Here is a 17,979-nt window from a genome sequence, read left to right on the forward strand (position 1 = left end):
GTAACATCAATAACAAGCTCTTAGTACTCCTCCTCCTCCTCCCCTCGTGCCTACTATTTAATATCCTAGGTAAGATAGTAATAAAAGTAATCCTTACGGTATTCTTTAATGACTTACTTAATACGCTATATCTACTTTACGCGAATTTCATTAATAAGCTTCCGGATTTATTTCTTATGCTCTTAGCCTTCAATACGGTACTTGCCCTACTTAAGCTATGCACGCTACTCTTCAAGCTCAACGATCTCCAGGTTAGGCGCCAAGTTTACCTAGACTTCGTTAGGCACCATATCCGCTATAGCTCGAGGATCACGCGTAAGGCTAACATAGGCAAACAACCGGAGCAGCTAGCTCTCCTTCTCTTCTTCTAGGAAGGCATTCTAGAGGTCAAAGTTAGCATTCTTATTCAGGTAGGCGCTTTAGAAGGTTATAAACCGAGGGTCTTAGCGCATTATTTAGTCGCGGATAGAGTCAGGCGCGTCCCTTATAAATAAGTATAGTTAGCATAGTATCAGAGTAGCAAAGTAATAGCAAGATAAGACTCACGCTTACTTTAACATAGGGATATATAGATATATATTATTAGCAGCATTCCTAGTGCCTCTCCTAGTAAACCAAGGCGTCTATTTCTTCTTATATCCCGCGTTAAGGCTCTATTAGCTAATATTATCTCTAAGCTTAGAGTATAGCATAGCCTCACTAAAGAGCTCTACGCTATAGTACCAGCGAAAGACCAAAGTTAGTAATATCTCTTTCTTCTACCGCAGGGGGGTATAATACTTAAAGCATAGGGGCTTCGACTTTAATATAATAGCCGCGTCTATTAAACTCAAGGCATTAAAGGCCTTATTATATAAGGCAAGGGCAAGGATTATAGAAACTACGCAAAAGAGAAGATTCTAGGCAGAGGTAAAATAAAAGATAATACTATAAGAATTATTAATAAGCTAAATACTAAGGATAGTTACTATTTAAGATAAAAAGAATAATAAATATATAGCTTAGGCCTATTATTAGCGCCCTTATAATAAATAAACTTAATAGCTATAGCTAATATATATTATCTAGTAACTAGGTATTAAATAATTATTATTATAATATCCTTATAGCAAAGGGCCTTAAGATGCTTATATCTTATATTCTCTTAGGAGAAAAGGCTATAAAGTAGCTTAGAATATTTATCCGCTAGAGCATCCTACTCTCCGCCGCTACTAGAGGAAAATAACTAGATAGTATTTTAGCTAAAAAGCTCTTAGATAAAACTATCCTTTGGCTTCTACCGCTCGCTATCTATAAGCTCAGCTAGCTATACGCCTATATAGCATAGGAGCTAGTAATAGCTAGCTAGACTAATATAATACTATTCGCCTAGGAAGATACTTATATTATAAGTGATATTAAATATTAGGATAATATATAAGTTATTAATATTAAGTACTAGCTTATTATTAATATTTAGCGCGCAGTATCCAAAGTAGCAGATAAGTATGCTATAATAATACTACTATATTTTAGTAGAGCTCATACTAGGCGGGACTAATATACTAGTTAGGACTCCTTAGTACACCTTATATACCTCCTTAGTATTATTCTAGTCTATATACTAGCTATTTACTATAATATATAGCTACTAAAACTAATAAATATACTTATAGCCGCTACCCTATAATATAATCTTAGAGTATTTATAGACATAAAGTAGAAAGTCTTATACTATTCCGCGGTTAAGGTTCTTAATCGTCGCTCTCTAATTATTACGACCTAACAAAACACTTATCACGTGACCAAGGGGGGATCCACTATTACCTACTAATCAAGGCGCGATCACCCTAGGAGCCAAATAATCACGGTAATCACTTCATAATCACCTATAATCACTTATATAATCACTCTAATTAACCCCTTAGAGCAAGTAATTAAAGTAAACCTCCTAAGTATATAAAATATACTTATTGCACTTTCTTATATAATAGCTACCTTAGCTATTAATATAACTTAGTTATACTTAATACCTTTAAGCATATTATTAGACGTAACTTATACCCCGTCTAAGATAATATACCTAATCCCTTACTAATATAAACCTAGTATAACTAGTTTATCCCTTAGGAATATAAATAACCATCATATATTAATAGCTCTTATTTAGTAGATTACTTATATTACCTTAAATAATATCAAACGCAATAACTACCTAAGCAACTCCCATAAATAACCACTAGCAAGTTTCACCTATTAATTACCTACCTACTATACCCGCTTAAGCTACTCTAACTAATAAAAAGATAAAAGATAGAGATAGCTCAGACAATAAGGAAAATAAATAACTTTAAGCTTAGATCACCGCTATAAGCGCCGAGATAGATATTATATATAAACTTATTAAAAGAATAGGTAAAACCTAGCGCACCTAGAACGCGGAATACTTAGATAATGTCTAGAACGTTAGTAATATAGTAGCTACCGCTATAAACAAAAGAGATATAAGAGAAATCCTAAAGCTAAACCCCCCGGAACCTTTTAATAGAACAGCCTATAAGCTACCTATGTTCCTCACTCAACTAAGAGCATTTATAATATACTACCCAACGTAGTTCACCCTAGCCGCTAGCAAGGTCTAGTACGCTACGGGAAGACTTAAGAGCTACGCCGCTGCATAGTTTAAACCCATTATAAGAGAATACCTCATAGTTCTAGCTAGCCAATACTCACTATATACCTAACACCTCTACTTAAACTACGAAGCCTTTAAGGCAGCGATCTAATAAGCTTTTAAAACTATTAACGAGAAGGCATAAGCTAAAAAAGAGATTAAGGCATTATAATAGACTTAATCTACTTTAAAATATAAGATAAAGTATCTATAGCTTGCCTCAAAGCTTAACTAAAACTAGGAGCCCCTAATATCCTTCTTCTTTAATAAACTAAAAAAGAAATATAAGTAGAACTCTATAAGGAGAAATAACCTAATAACCTAGTCGACTATATCAGCCGAGCTATTAAGATCAATGACTAATAGTTCTCCTAGAAGAAACTCTAGAACCCTAAGTTTAGCAGCAATAAGGCTAATAACCCATGATTTAACGCTCACCAAGGTAAGAAAAGAAATAATAATACCTCCTATAGCACTAAGGCCAGCCCTATAGTGCTCAGAGCCGCATAAAAGGGCAAATAGGACTATTATAGCCTCGAATGCTACTACTACCATAAGATAAATCACATCAAGAAGGTCTACTATAAGAAATAATAAGACATCAAGGAAAGACGCTACTAACCTAACTAATAATAATCCCTCCTAGAAGGTAAGAAGCATACCAATATAGCTCATTAAACCTAATAAAAAGATAAAGAACCCTAGACCGCGACTTAATTAACCAAGCTTATCGCAATATCATAAAGCGGATATAATATGCCCAGAAAGAGTTAAGATAAATATAAATAAAAAACAGACATAGGAGTATCCCATAGCTAGGTAAGACGCCCTAAGAAGCAACTAAAAGAAACCCAGGACATATAGTAGCAACCACTCCTAGAACCAATAAAACAAAGGAACCCCATGCCACACATAGCGAAAGGCAGGAAGGTTACTATCGCGGTCACCTGGAAGCTTAAATAAAAAGAAAAGGCAACACCAGCAGGATAAGAATAATAAACGCCCCTAATACCAGCTAAGTAAGTAAACTATAAGGAAGCCGCCGCAAAAGGCTTCCACTATAAGAAATAAGTCATAAGATATAATAAATATTCCTTGCTACTATCTATTATATACCACAGGGATTATTAATAAAATAACCCCATATAATATAACCGCAACTTATGCCTATAACACTAAATCAAAGCGTCATAAAAATACAATAAAGCCTATAAATAATAAGAATAAGCCCGCGATAACAGAAAACCCTAATAGATAGATTAGCTCACCTAAGTAAATAGCGACAACGTCTACTAAACTAGATTTAAACATAGGATAAAAAAACTATAAAGGGAGCTACGTAAATCACGCAGTTAATAATAAAAAGTAAGGAAGAGCAATAAGGAGCTCTAAAAGGAAGAAAACTACCCCTACTTATACGACAAAAATAATAACTAGTATTAAAATAACCTATAAAAAAGATATATCTAGACCATATAAGAACACATAGACATAGCAGATACGCAAGAAATCTATATCTAAGCCTACCATAAAGAACTAACTAAAAACCTATAATACTAAGAAGCACTATTTAACCCATAAGATAATATAAGGATATACCCCATATATAAGAAATACCCTAGTATTTCCTAGATATCCTACTAATATCACTAGTATAAAAAATATAAGGAAGAAAAGCAAGAATAAAACTATTTCCTTATTGCCCTACTAGCTTAACTAAATAATTAACCCTATATATAATATAAAATAAAAGGTTATTAGATATTCTACTAGTATAACGCCATTAGCGTTATATATATATAATACCATAAAGACCTATACTAAGCAATCTAAAAATATAAATAAACTATTTATAAGGTAAAAGACTAATAAAAATAAGTTAGCTAAAAGGAAGCACTAAAAGAATAAGAACTAATAGCCTAGTTAGAAGATAAAAAAGACCTAGAAAGAAAATAAAAATAATAATACTAAGATTAGCTATATAACTAAGATAACACACATAACTATAAAGCATATAATAATAGTAAATATAAGCATAACTATATTAGCTATATATTATTAAAAAACTAAGAAACCTACTTATAAAAAGGCTATAAGTAGAAAAATAAGCTATAATGCTATAAAAGGCCCTATGTACCACTAAAAGAGGATTAATATAAAGATATTTTAAAATACCGGTATAAGTCAAGGGAGAATAACTATGCGCTTTAATAAATAGCAGAGCTAAGTAAAACCTATTTAACCTAAGGATAGTAAATAAGCTCGAGCTACTATAGAGGTATAAGGCAGAACCCTATACTATAATTAACCTTAAAGGGAAGCAATTTAATTTATAATAACGAAGTCATTAATAATAAGATTAATTACCTTAAAGTTTTTATTTAAAGGGAAAAACTAAGAAATCTTATTTAATATTATACCTATAAAAGGCCATGACTTAATACTTAGGTACCTATAGTTACGCTAATTCAACTTATATTTTAACTAAAGGACTAGCTAAGTGCTCTCTTTTTAATAATAAGGCACTCTCCACGACGAATAATAACTTAAAAGATAATATGAGATCTTAAACTTCTATTAAAGACACTAAAAAAATCAAGTAAAGGCAAATATAAGATACCTCTCTACCTAAAGGGATATAATATAAATACCATAATAAATAAAAATAATAAAATTAGCAAATAATTATACGCATTATATAATAATTCTAATAACTAGAAAAAGACCTTAAGTAAATTAAGAAAATATTAAAGGAAAAATAACTTAAGAATATATTATTAAAAATATTATATCTATAAGAAACTCTTCGCGGAGGAACTTAAAATAGGTCTACTACTATATATATACTATGATTTAGAAATTAAATTCATTAATAAGAAGTAACCTAGCTTTAGCAAACTCTACCTACTTAACATAGCATAACTACTAGTATTAAAGAAATATATTAAAGAAATATTATAAAAAGGATATATTAAGAAAAGCAAGTTATCTATTAGATACCCCGTTATATTTATCCCAAAGAAAAATAAAAAACTCTGCCTCTATATTAACTTTAAAATACTTAACGCTATTATAGTTAAGGATTATATACCGCTGCCTCTTATTAGCGAGTTAAAAGATTAATTTTTTAAAATAAAGTATTTTACTATACTTAACCTCAAAGGAGCTTATAACCTTATTTAAATTAAAGAAAGATATAAATAAAAAACCACTTTTTATACTAAGTATAGACTATTTAAGTACTTTATTATGCCTTTTAGACTTATAAATATACTTACTATATTCTAATAAATAATTAATAATATACTATAAGAATATCTAGATATATTTATTATATATTACCTAGATAATATCCTTATCTTCTCTAAAATAAAAGAAAAATACATAAAATATATCTATAAGGTACTATAAATACTATAAGACGCTAACTTACTAGTAAAACCTAAAGAAAAGTAAATTCTATACCTCTAAGGTAAAATTCCTCGGATATATTATCTCTCATAATAAGATATATATAGACCCCCAAGAAGGTCTTAGTAGTCAAGGACTAAAAGGAACTAACTAATATTAAGGAAGTATAAGCCTTCCTTAGTTTCATTAACTACTACTATAAATTCCTTAAATAATTTAAAAAAATCATAATATTATTAATTAAACTCATAAAGAAAAATAAGATATTTATATTTAAGAATAAGGCATAAAAAGCCTTCCATATAATTAAGAAGCTTATCTTAAGCAAACTAATACTTAAAATATTTAACCTATCTTAACTAATAAAACTTAAGATAAATGCATTAGACTTTACGCTAAGAGCTCAGATTAGCTAATAAGATAATAAAGGACTCTTATACTTAATCGCATTTTACTCTTATAAGCTATATAAAGCAAAACTTAACTACCTTATCTATAATAAGGAATTCCTCGTAATTATTAATGCCTTTAAAGAATTCTAATATTACCTCCTTAGAAGTACCTATTAGATTAAGGTCTATATAGATTATAAGAATATCACTTATTTTGCAAAAACCTAAGAACTCAGCAAATAATAACTATAATACGCTAAATACCTCTTAAAATTTAACTATATTATTATCTATATCAAAGGAATAAAAAACAGCTAAGCTAACACTATTAGCCAATAACCCAACCTAGATATAAGAAAGGTCAAAGCAAAAAAACAATTATTATACTTTACCCTAAAAGGATACCTAAGGTAAAAATTTATTAGGTAAATATAAAAACTAGTACCCTTACTAAAGTACCTTATACTTATTAGAAAATATAAAAGACTAGTCATAGACTTTACTAATTATATATAAGGATACTAATAATAGAGCAATAAAGTTTAGACCTATAGAGGAAAGATCTCTATCCCTAATAAAGCACTCTAAATTATCTTTAACTATTACTATCACTAGGTTACATAGCATAGCAACCTAAAAGAAATAACCTAAGCTATATAATAGCACTACGATGATTATAACCTTAAGGATAAAATATAAGGAAAGATATACTATTATAAGAAATGCCACGAGCAGATTAACTAATAAATTTAAGAATAATAAAAGAAACTAGGGCTCTATAAATAATCTAGAATTATAAGAATACCATACCAGATTAATAAAATAACCTATGCAGTAAAATAAGGCAATCTACTCCCTAAAATAAATCTAGTAATATAATAAATAACTCCTAGATAATAAAAAAACCAATAAATAATAAGTCCTAGATAAATTATATTATAAACTTATACGCGAAATATATAACTACTTATTATATAAATACTAAGGAATTAGTAAAACCCTAAAATAAGTTAAGATAATATTTACTTTTCCTAGAATAAAAAAGATTATTATAATAATTATTAACTAATATAACCTCTATGCGAAAACTAAGGCATAACGCTATAAACCTTATAAGAAACTATAACCGCTCCTAATTATATAACAACCATAGGATTCTATTACTATAGACTTTATTACTAAACTACCCCTATTAGAAAAACTAGCCACTAAAAACTTCTATAATAGTATTCTTATTATTATAGATAAACTTATAAAATTTTCCTATTTTATACCTTATAAAGAGTTAATAATAGCAAAAGAATTCACCTACCTTTTCTACTTTTTATATCGCTAAAATATATAATATACTACTTAAAATCATCATAGACCAAGGACTATTATTTGCCTCAAAATTCTAGCAGAGCCTCATAGGATACTTAGGAATCAACTATAAGCTCTCTACCGCATACCATAAAAGAGATAGATAGTTAAACTAAACGCATAAATCAAATACTAAAATAATACCTCTAATGCTATATTAACTATAAATAAACTAACTAGGTCAAAAAGCTATTAGCTATATAGCTAGCCTATAATATAGCTATAAACAAAAGCATAAAGATCATACTAGCTTACGCTAATTTTAGATTTATACTAGACGCATACTAATAAATATAAAATACTATTATTAACCCTAAAGTAATTCTTACTAGTGACTAATTAAAAAACCTATATAAAGAAATAAAAATAAAACTCAAGCTTATTAGAAATAAGATAATAAGCTACGCTAATAAAAAAAGAATTAAGGGATTAATCTTCTCAGAGGGAGATATAATCTATCTCGCGATAAAAAACATTAAAATAAAATATTAAAATAAAAAACTTAACTATAAATATATTAAACCCTATAAAATTAAATAAAAAATCTTAAAATATAATTATAAATTAGACTTATTACCTAAGGTTAAGCTCTATCTAATCTTTTATATTTTATTACTTAAATTAATAAAAAATACCATTTAAGTTAAAACTAATAATAAGCCTAAAACAAAAGTTAATAAACTAAAAGAATATATTATAAAAAGTATCCTTAATATAAATAAAATTAATAATAAAATAATATATTTTATTAAATAAAAGAACTATTTAGACTTAAAGAGTATATAAAAACCACTAAAACACCTTATTAGTATATAATGCCTCCCTAAAGGACTTCTACTAATAATATTAAAAAAAAAACAAAGATAGCATTCTAATTAATAATATCCACGGCACTAATAAGCTATATAGCCACTATAGCCTCTAACTCTACCCTCTCGGCCTTATTTAACTTATTTAATAAGTTTAAACCCTAACGCACCATCGCCACGCCCCACTTATAAATCTACTTCTTTTGCCGACATAAACGCATTAGGCAAAAAAGCCACTTATTTACCTATTACTATAAGGCAATTAACTCCTCCTCGGCCTTCTCCTCCTTAAGCTTAAGATAATATTTCTCGGGCTATAAGGCGAGACGCTATTAAATAGATTAGTAAGAAAGAAGAAGAAAAACACTAAGCTAAAATCACGCTTACCCCGCGGAAACTAATACTCCCGAGCTATTATAAGCGTAACCTCAACAGATATACTTTAAATAACGAGATATGCCCTTAAGTATCTTATATTATAGATATTTCTAAGTATAATTTAAATAAGGCATAACTTTAAAACTTATTTCCTTAATTAATTTAAAAAGATAATAATAGCGTATAGCTAACTAAGATTTTACTTTTAGTATATTATTAGTATCGCCGGAATATTTAAGGAAGGAAGTTTTAATAAATTAAGAAAAGTTAAGTAACTAACTTTATAGGCCTTAAGGATAAGACCTAATAGAGGGGAAACATTATATCATAACCTAATAAAAATACTCATTACATAACCAAGGGGGGGGGGATCTATATTATTACTTACTAATCAAAGGCGCGATTACCCCTAGGAGCTAAATAATCATAGTAATCACTTCGTGATCACCTATAATCACTTATATAATCACTCTAATCAACCCCTTAGAGCAAGTAATCAAAGTAAACCTCCTAAGTATATAAAATATACTTATTATACTTTCTTATATAATAGCTACCTTAGCTATCAATACAACTTAGTTACACTTAATACCTTTGAGCATATTACTAGACGTGACTTACACCCCGTCTAAGATAACGCGCCTAATCCCCTGCCAATATAAACCCAGCACGACCGGTTTTATCCCTTAGGAATATAAACAACCATCACACTAATCGCCGACCTCTATATCAGCATAATACTTATATAAGTAGAGTTAGTAAATAAAGATCTTATAAAAGGAGTCATAGGGATAAATAGCCTTATATACTACTTTTACTTCTTAAAAATACTACTAATATTAATCTCTATTTATTTAGTTAGAGTATTTAGGCTTAATAAAGCATATATTACTTAGCTACGCCTAGTAAGTAGCGTATTCTTTAATAGAGAGTATAGGTTACTACCTCGCGGCTTAGTTCTATACTTACTAGGCATAAAAGCATTTAAAGAAAGATATATAGTTCTCATAGAGACTACCTCTAGTAATAGTCACAACTATAGCTATAGAGCTAGTAGGCATTCAGCGAGGATAAAGGACATAGGCAAGCTAGCGATCAATGATAGCCGCGAGAGATAAGGAGCATAAGGGCTAAAGAACAAGGTAAACAAGTAAGAAGTCTAAGATTATCTAGAGCGGACCACTACTGCCATTTATAGTCAGAGTAAGCCATAGTGGATCGCGTAGGCTAACCCTAAGCGGCAAGCGACGGATTCATTCTAAGCAGCAATAAGAAACGCAAAGGGTATATAGGGTACTAAAATTAGACGCACGCTCGCTAATAAAGGGGGGACCAAAATAGGGCCCGTCCCTTGGCACGTGCAGGTGGCCTAGACGCGGGGACCAGTGCAGGTATATAATACTTGCCCCGCGACCTCTTTAACGCTTAACTCCCCGCACTGCTTATGCCTGCTAAAACGGCGACGCTTTCCGCCTGATTTAGCGGCTCTAGCAGCGCTTTCTCGGTTTATAGAGTAAATATATATAAATTTAAGGATAAGCCTAACTTATTAATAAAAACTATTAGCTACCCTATAGTCTACTAGTATAAAAAAAATCTCTTATATAAAAAAACTATTAGTAGCTTAACTAATAGTTTTTATAGATAATAGGGTATTGCATTGCGGTCGCATAATGGACTCTTTAATAATACCACGCTAGTAAAGCCCACGTCTAGTGCCTTTCCAGGGTTAGACCTTGTAAAATATTACAGCATCAGCGCATCGCTTAATACAACAGCCCGAGCTGCTAAATGCAATGCTCGTAGAAAACACAACATGGGGCCAATGAACGCTACGGTTAGCAGCTTCAAGCTGGCACCTCGTTTATTTTCGCAAAAGTCGACAAAGTCTGGCATCAGCGCAAGCTGCTCCGAGTCAAAGTTCTCCATCTCGATGCACAGTGGCTCTGACAGATACTGCTCCCCGCGTGCCTTGACAGCACACACACGGTTTGGCAACATCGACATGTACGACGACGTAAACGCAGTACCCTTTCGTCCGTATGGGCTATGTTGAACGGCGGGTCGAGGGTAACGCATTGCCAGTTACCACAGGCCGTATTCAATGAACCAAAAATCATAAGAGATCTTGTGTTAAATAGATTTGATATAAAGGAAACAGAGGTAGTATACTATCACGAGGTGCATAACTAGCCTTAGAGGTCTTAATGCCGACATAGCTATATAGACCACGAGTCTACGAGTGGCTTGTTTGATACAAGAGTTCAGCTATATGATTATAAGCCGCAAAGACTCGTAAATAAAGAAGACAATATAACTTACCTGTCTCGGAGACCTTGTTGTGCTTCTCGACAAACTTGTGGCCCTTAAGAACCTCTCCCTCTCAGACCACGATAGTCCAGTTAGGAGTCCAGCCAGCAGGACTAAGGTCCCCCTCTCCATCGACACCAACGGGAAGCAACCACTTGCCTGAGGGACTGTCGACGATAACGGTGCTGGCCACGGGAGGCGAAGATCCCAGGGACAACCACCTCGACAACTTCTCCAATGTCGCTCTTGATGGCCACATGTTCACCCTTGGCTCCGAGCAGAGTAACGGTACCTTCATCTTTGACATAGATATCCTTTACATCGACGGTCTCGCCAGGCAACTGAGGAAGACTAGACTTGGACCAGACCACTTGATCCACCATGCTCGGTGCTGAGACCGTACACACGGTCACGTCGAGTCGCAAACACGATAAATTCGTTGAATCCGAAGGTGTCTCGGTGGCGTCGTAGGCAAGACCTTCTGCCGGACCTGTGGTGTGCACTTGACGAACCGTTTCAATACCGACATCCTCAAGGAGAACCCCAACATCACCAAGGAGCAGCAGGAGCAGCAGGCAGAGCCGCCCGATAACGACAAGAAGAAGCGGCAGTTCAGGGCGTCGCTAACTTGCGGATCCCGGGGGAGACCTGAGCAAGTTGAAATTCCGGATGATTGAGAGCGCGAATCTCCCACCCCCTCTACATAAACCCATGATCTGATTAGGTGTCTAGCGTTTCGTTGTCTAGTGGTATTGCGAGGAGAGAAGTGTTGTAGAGTTATAAGGACCTTCTGTTGAGGCTGTATGGCTAAGGTAGCTGGATCTACGGGTGGCTAATATGTGGATATTACGTAGTGGGCCGTGCTCCTCCTCACAGACACACCTACCTTAGACCTTTAATTAATACTAACACACGCTTATCGCTTCAACACAGCCCTCACCGTCGCGAGCAATTTCCAAGATACCCAGCGTCATCACTTCTGGTCTCGAAATTCCCCAACCTTGATAAAGCTGGTGTTGACCGGCCCTGGAACGCCGTATTTTCAAGGGGCTATGAGGTCCAAACTGAACTTTCTCACCGAGCCCTTGCACTTGGTTCCTACCACCACCACGATGTCTACCCGTTCACCAACACCGCAATGGAGGCACTAGCTTTGGATAGGAAGATACGGCGAACCTAGGAACCCCTCGAGAGTGCTCTGAGTCACCAGGCAGCGGCATTGATTGAATATATATCTATGCACTGCAGGTGTATGATCATTTCATGATTCAGTAATACGAGATGAGAGTGACAGATTGAAATTCAATATGCTGTAGACATGGAGAACTTCAGTACCATCTCAGGAAGGTGGCGACCCGAAAACCTCCATGCGAATGTGTTTCTCGTCAACACCCAGATCCCGAAGTGCCTTGCTCTGAGCATTCATAAACGGCGACGGCCCGCAGATATAGTAATCCGCTCCAGGCAGAATCACCTTGTCCTTGACCTCCGTGAGGTCCACACGGCCCTCGTGATCGTAGTCAAGCCCCGGTGTATCGCCTTCTTCAACTCGCTCATAGTAAACAAGACGGGTGACTTGGGGGTTGTCCCTCACAATCTCGATGAGGGTGTCTTTCATAGCATGGACACGTGAGTTGCGTGCAGCATGGATGAATACCACTCTCCTCGACTTGCCCTCCTCAGTTATCTTCTTCAGCATTGCCATCATGGGCGTCAATCCAACTCCTCCACTGATAAGCACCACGGGCGTCATAGCGTTGATGTCCAAGACGAAATCACCAAAGGGCATGCTGATGTCCACCTCCGACCCCTCCGGTAGCGACTCGTGAAGGACATTAGACACTCGGCCGGCCGGTTTGGTATCCCGATGCAAACTCTTTTTTGACCGAGATTTGGAAATATTTTCCATTCGGCACGTCGGACAGACTGTATTGGCGGGACTGGTATGTCCCGAGCCCAGGCACAAAGCATCGGATGCTGACAAACTGGCCAGGCTTGTAGGATGGTAAAGCTCCCTTGTCGGCTGGCGTGAGATGGAAGGAGATGATCTCCTCACTCTCCTGCACTTTATCAGAGGTGAAGAATTTGCGCCATCCTTTCCAGCCGCCGGGTGTCGCCATAGCCTCGCGATACAGGCCTTCCTCAAACGTAATGAAGTACTCGGCGAGCTGCCAGTATGCAGCGTCCCAAGCGTCCATGACCTGTGAATTGACTCCGTCCCCGAGGACTTGCTTGATCGCCGAGAGTAGCCCTTCGCCGACAATCGAATACTGGTCCGCAGTGACTCCCAGGCTGGCATGTTTATGTCCAATGCGAGATATGGCTGTCTTCATGGCGTCTGGGTTCTCGATGTTGACGGCGTATGCCCATACGGCATGCGCAAGGGCGGCTGGCTGCTCGCCTGTATCCTGATGGGCCGTGTTAAAGATGTTCCTGAGCTCCGGGTGTTTGTCGAGCAGTTGGCGATAGAAGAGCGTCGTAATTTCGACTCCATGTTCTTCCAGTGCGGGGATGGTCGATTTGACGATTTTGATCTGCTTCGGAGTGAGTGCGGTCGAGGCATACGTTCTTCGATGCAACCGAAACAGCGCCTCGCGTCCGGCACGCCAGATGATTGTCCGAGCCAGCATATTGAATGATTTTGAACTGATTGCAATGGCGATTGATTCTTTCCTTCCAAGGTCATCTGAGGCTGCCGCGGGGGAAAAGATTTATCTAGAGGTGGCACGGTGTCTGGAGAGGTCCAATCGACTGCCACATGATGGAAGCATAATTTTGTGCGTTACACATGCATGACTTCACTGCCTTCAACCCCAAAATGGCTTGTGCCGGCGGCCCACTTTATTGTTTTCATTGAGGACTGCGGGTGGATATTAGTTTTGTAAAAATGACCATTGGTTCCTCGTCGTCCGTTGCCTGGGCAAAAAGAAACCCAAGAGCAAAAGTGTCATACGGTAGTTCCAACCTTTCAATAAATTTCAAGTCTGAGCCGAATTGAAAGGATTTGGAGGGTCGATTCGAGAGAAAATCACTTTCGTAACCTTGTGCGTATCCTTCTCTGATCGCGCAAACGTCCCTAACCTGAACAAGACTTCGCCAACCAAGGCATTGGGTTATTGTTGTAGCAGTGCGACTGAGACTTCTGCCTGAGGCTTTGCCTTGGCATGCTTTACTGCCATAATAAACAAAAACGGCCTGAATAGTTTTGGTGGGAGGGCTAACATAATGTCGATATCTGATTAGAGAAAACGCATGGAGCTGGAGGTTACCGAGGGATTGACGAGGAGCTTTCCCCGCTTTCCGGCAACCAGATTATCCAGCTTACTGATAGGCCGACTGCCGATTCGTGGGGCTATAAAGTTTGCCGCCCTCGATGTCCTCTCCAGATGGGCAGCTTCCCCCCGACCAAGTCTGCAGACCTCGAACTCCCTCAATCCCTTGTTTTATCTAACAACATGCCAACTCTACAAGAACGTATTCAACCTGCCTTAGCCGCGAGGAGCTCCTCCCTAGAGCCAAGCGCTCTTCTGAAGCCCGAGGACCTAGCGTCTCTGCCACTGAACGTCCTTCCCATCCCTCGATCATGTGGGCTTCTCACAGACCTGGAACTTGAGTTGACTGAGAACCACGATGCCACGGATCTACTGCAGATGCTGGCCAAGCAACAAGTTACCGCCCGGGGACTTCTTACTGCGTTCAGGAAGCGGGCTACGATTGCACAGCAATGTGTAAGTCATCTTGGACCAGCCCTCCTTGGTACTATCACGCTGCAGCGCAAGCAGCTTGGCAGATTTCTCATCAAGCGTTACACAGACAAACTGCTTGACTGAACTAGTTTCTCAAGCAGTCGATGATGCAAAAGCTTGCGACGAATATGTCGCCCGAACAGGCCAGACTATGGGCCCCCTTCATGGCCTCCCCATCTCCGTCAAGGAGCAAATCGCCGTCTCCGGCCTCTGCACGAACGCTGGCTTTGTAGCATGGGTGAAAAATCTCAGCGCGGAAGACGCCAATGTCGTCCAAAGTCTCAAGAGATTAGGTGCTGTTGTTTTTGCTCGTACAAATCAGTCCCGGTCTCTGATGCATCTTGAGACGTCTAATAACATCTACGGTGCGACGGTTCATCCCATGAATCGGAAGCTCACAGCTGGTGGCAGCACAGGCGGAGAGGCAGCTCTGATGGCCATGAAGGGATCACCTCTTGGTGTTGGGGGAGATATCGGAGGCTCGATTCGAGTCCCGGCAGCTTTGAACGGCGTAAGTTCTCCATGCTTGAGGTGAATCATTGTCCTGCAATGAGGGTTCTGACACTTTGACAGATTTACGGCCTTCTACCCAGCCCTGGTCGGATCAGTGGCGAAGGAGTCATGATTCCTACATCTGGATGTGATTCTATTGTAGGCACTCTGGGCCCATTCGCCAGGTCTCTACGCGATCTCGAACTCTTCTGCAAAGCATACTCTTCGTCATACCCGTGGATCGAGGACATCTTTCTTGTTCCCAGTGATATCTTGAGTCCAGCCATCGGCCGGCAACTTGACCCATCCGCATCTTTACGCGTCGGTATTATATTAGACGACGGTGTTGTCTCTCCCCTGCCGCCCATACGACGAGTCCTGGACAAGGTGAGGTCCCGCCTGAGGTGCAAAGCCTCCGTGCAAGTGAAGACTTTCACGCCATGGGACCACGCCAAAGCCTGGAGGATTATTTGCCTCGAACTACTTCGAGGACGCCAGCGCTGACATCCGCAAAACCTGCCACGCAGGGTCTGAACCACTGGAACACTTCACGGAGTGGATTCTAAATGAGTGCGAGATCAATGCCTCTCAAGCTGGCTCAACACTGCAAACACGAAGGGCAACACGTGACGCTTTCAGACGGCTATACGCCGCGCACTGGAGGAGGGCCGACGTTGATGTTGTCATCTCGCCAGTGACTCCGAGCACCGCGCCCCCGCTGGGCACGAGCAAGTATTGGGGCTACTCGGCGATTTGGAACTTACTGCAGTATACGGCTGTTGCTATACCGGCTGCAGCTCTTGTGGGTGAGGGGAACGGCGCTCAGGATCTGGCTAAGGAAGTGTATGAGCCGAAGAATGAGACTGAGGCACAGATATATCGCCAGTACTCAGCTGCGACATCAGAGGGGATGCCGGTTGGGATTCAGGTGGTTGCTCCGCGATTACATGAGAGCCTTTTGATGGCGGCAGCTCGGATTATAGAGGAGGCTTTGAAGAGATGAATTCGGCGTCATGAGAAAAACATTGAGCCACATCCAGGCAAAAGTCCGTAGCAATATTGATATAGGATCATTGCCTGTGGAGTTCGTGGCTCAGACCTTTAGACGGCGACCGGAGGTTGAGGAAACAAGAGATGGCCGGGTATTCCAGGTCATGATATTTTTAATACCTTGCCCCGGTGCCCTTGACCATTCATAGTTTTTTTTTTCTTCAAGAAATCACTAGTCATTTCGTTCACATTGGAAGCCAACTCACCAGCATCAAGGTCGGCTAGCGTGTTGGCGTGGGTGCCGGTATATCGGCTTGTCTGGACTGCAATGGTTGTATCAACGACAACAAGACATACGGCAAACAGCAGATGGGTATTTAAACATGCACTTATCCTGGCAATCCTCTCTTGCTATTGCCTTCGGGTTAAATATTTACAGCTCAGCTTTCCTTGACGGCACTATGGCACAGGGAGGATACTCTCCCCTGTCGTTAACCCAAATTTTCCTAGACCTTGTGCTTCGCTCCCGGTTTGCTACCTGGTTCGTCATATGCGCCTTGTCGCACTTTCGGACTAACCACTCCAGCTCTCTTGCTTGGTCTGCCGGCAACAAGCTTCTCAAACCCGCCTCAGATAGAAACTCCTGGTCAGCGTATTTCGAACCCTGGCACGACAGTTTCGGAGATCAGCAGTCCCTCGCTCTCGCCATCCTCGGCATCAAGCAGGTAACAGGCCTGCCAGACACCTCCTTCAATAACCCATTGGAGCCGTTCGCCTTTCTCAATGTTGTGTCCAACGATATATGTCTCAACATGTCCATCGGGGCTGATGAGCACGTACCGACCGCGACCCAGATGAAGCGAATGGATAATCCGGCTGCGGTTACGGTGGAAGTGACACTGTGGGCGGTTGGGTGTGAGATAGTAGTAAATGGTGGTCGAAAGCCTGCGGAACAGCGGTCCGAGGTCGGAACGGAGACCACCCGTCAGGCAGAGAGTCTCCTCGGATAGGGGTTCAGGAGGATAGGGTGAGGAAAAGGAAGCGACCGAAACGTCGGTTTCTTTAAAGTAGCCACCTTCAATGTGTGGTTCCAAGCCGAGGGTCTCGATGAACGATGTCACGGAGGGGCTTTCGTCTTGCGAAGTTGGGATGAAGCAAAGCTCGCTGATGCCCAGGTCGGGCTTGTTACGATGGGACTCGCTCATACTGTAGACGACTTCCCAGGGTGCCCGTGAGAATAAGGGCCAAGAGAAGTGGAGATAATTAGCGAGGATCACAAATGTTTTTATGCTGCTATATATAGAGGTAGATAAGCGATAAGATATCAAAAAGGTTGAAGGCTAGACATTCACCTTGGAGCAGTCCAACTTACCAAAGATTAAAAAACTGAGGGGTAGGAACCTAGCAGGGCACTTGGAACTATTGTTACCCAAGCA

At 38.6% G+C, this 17,979-nt stretch overlaps 5 protein-coding genes across 5 annotated transcripts; 2 read left to right on the forward strand and 3 right to left on the reverse strand.

Moving 5' to 3' along the window:
• Window positions 1-10,821: 10,821 nt before the first annotated feature.
• On the forward strand, window positions 10,822-11,992 carry MRS44_000005 (uncharacterized protein; the record flags this gene model as incomplete). Its single annotated transcript, XM_065624072.1, has 3 exons — window positions 10,822-11,022; window positions 11,393-11,703; window positions 11,767-11,992. The coding sequence occupies 3 exons, from the start codon at window positions 10,822-10,824 to the stop codon at window positions 11,990-11,992; spliced, it is 738 nt and encodes a 245-aa protein (XP_065479596.1).
• Window positions 11,993-12,654: 662 nt separating this feature from the next.
• Window positions 12,655-13,104, reverse strand: MRS44_000006 (uncharacterized protein; the record flags this gene model as incomplete). Its single annotated transcript, XM_065624117.1, has 1 exon — window positions 12,655-13,104. The coding sequence occupies one exon, from the start codon at window positions 13,102-13,104 to the stop codon at window positions 12,655-12,657; it is 450 nt and encodes a 149-aa protein (XP_065479597.1).
• A 46-nt stretch (window positions 13,105-13,150) lies between these two features.
• MRS44_000007 (uncharacterized protein) lies at window positions 13,151-13,945 on the reverse strand (the record flags this gene model as incomplete). The annotated part of the gene is made up of 1 exon (XM_046276961.2): window positions 13,151-13,945. One exon carries the CDS (start codon window positions 13,943-13,945, stop codon window positions 13,151-13,153), a length of 795 nt encoding a protein of 264 aa, XP_046129876.2.
• Window positions 13,946-14,770: 825 nt separating this feature from the next.
• On the forward strand, window positions 14,771-16,556 carry MRS44_000008 (uncharacterized protein; the record flags this gene model as incomplete). Its single annotated transcript, XM_065624198.1, has 4 exons — window positions 14,771-15,071; window positions 15,151-15,572; window positions 15,635-15,940; window positions 16,011-16,556. The coding sequence occupies 4 exons, from the start codon at window positions 14,771-14,773 to the stop codon at window positions 16,554-16,556; spliced, it is 1,575 nt and encodes a 524-aa protein (XP_065479598.1).
• Window positions 16,557-17,190: 634 nt separating this feature from the next.
• MRS44_000009 (uncharacterized protein) lies at window positions 17,191-17,748 on the reverse strand (the record flags this gene model as incomplete). The annotated part of the gene is made up of 1 exon (XM_046278771.2): window positions 17,191-17,748. One exon carries the CDS (start codon window positions 17,746-17,748, stop codon window positions 17,191-17,193), a length of 558 nt encoding a protein of 185 aa, XP_046129874.2.
• Window positions 17,749-17,979: the final 231 nt, after the last annotated feature.

The sequence above is a fragment of the Fusarium solani genome (genome assembly GCF_023522795.1).
Source record: "Fusarium solani strain SB1 chromosome Unknown bctg00000000, whole genome shotgun sequence".
NCBI lineage: Eukaryota > Fungi > Ascomycota > Sordariomycetes > Hypocreales > Nectriaceae > Fusarium > Fusarium solani.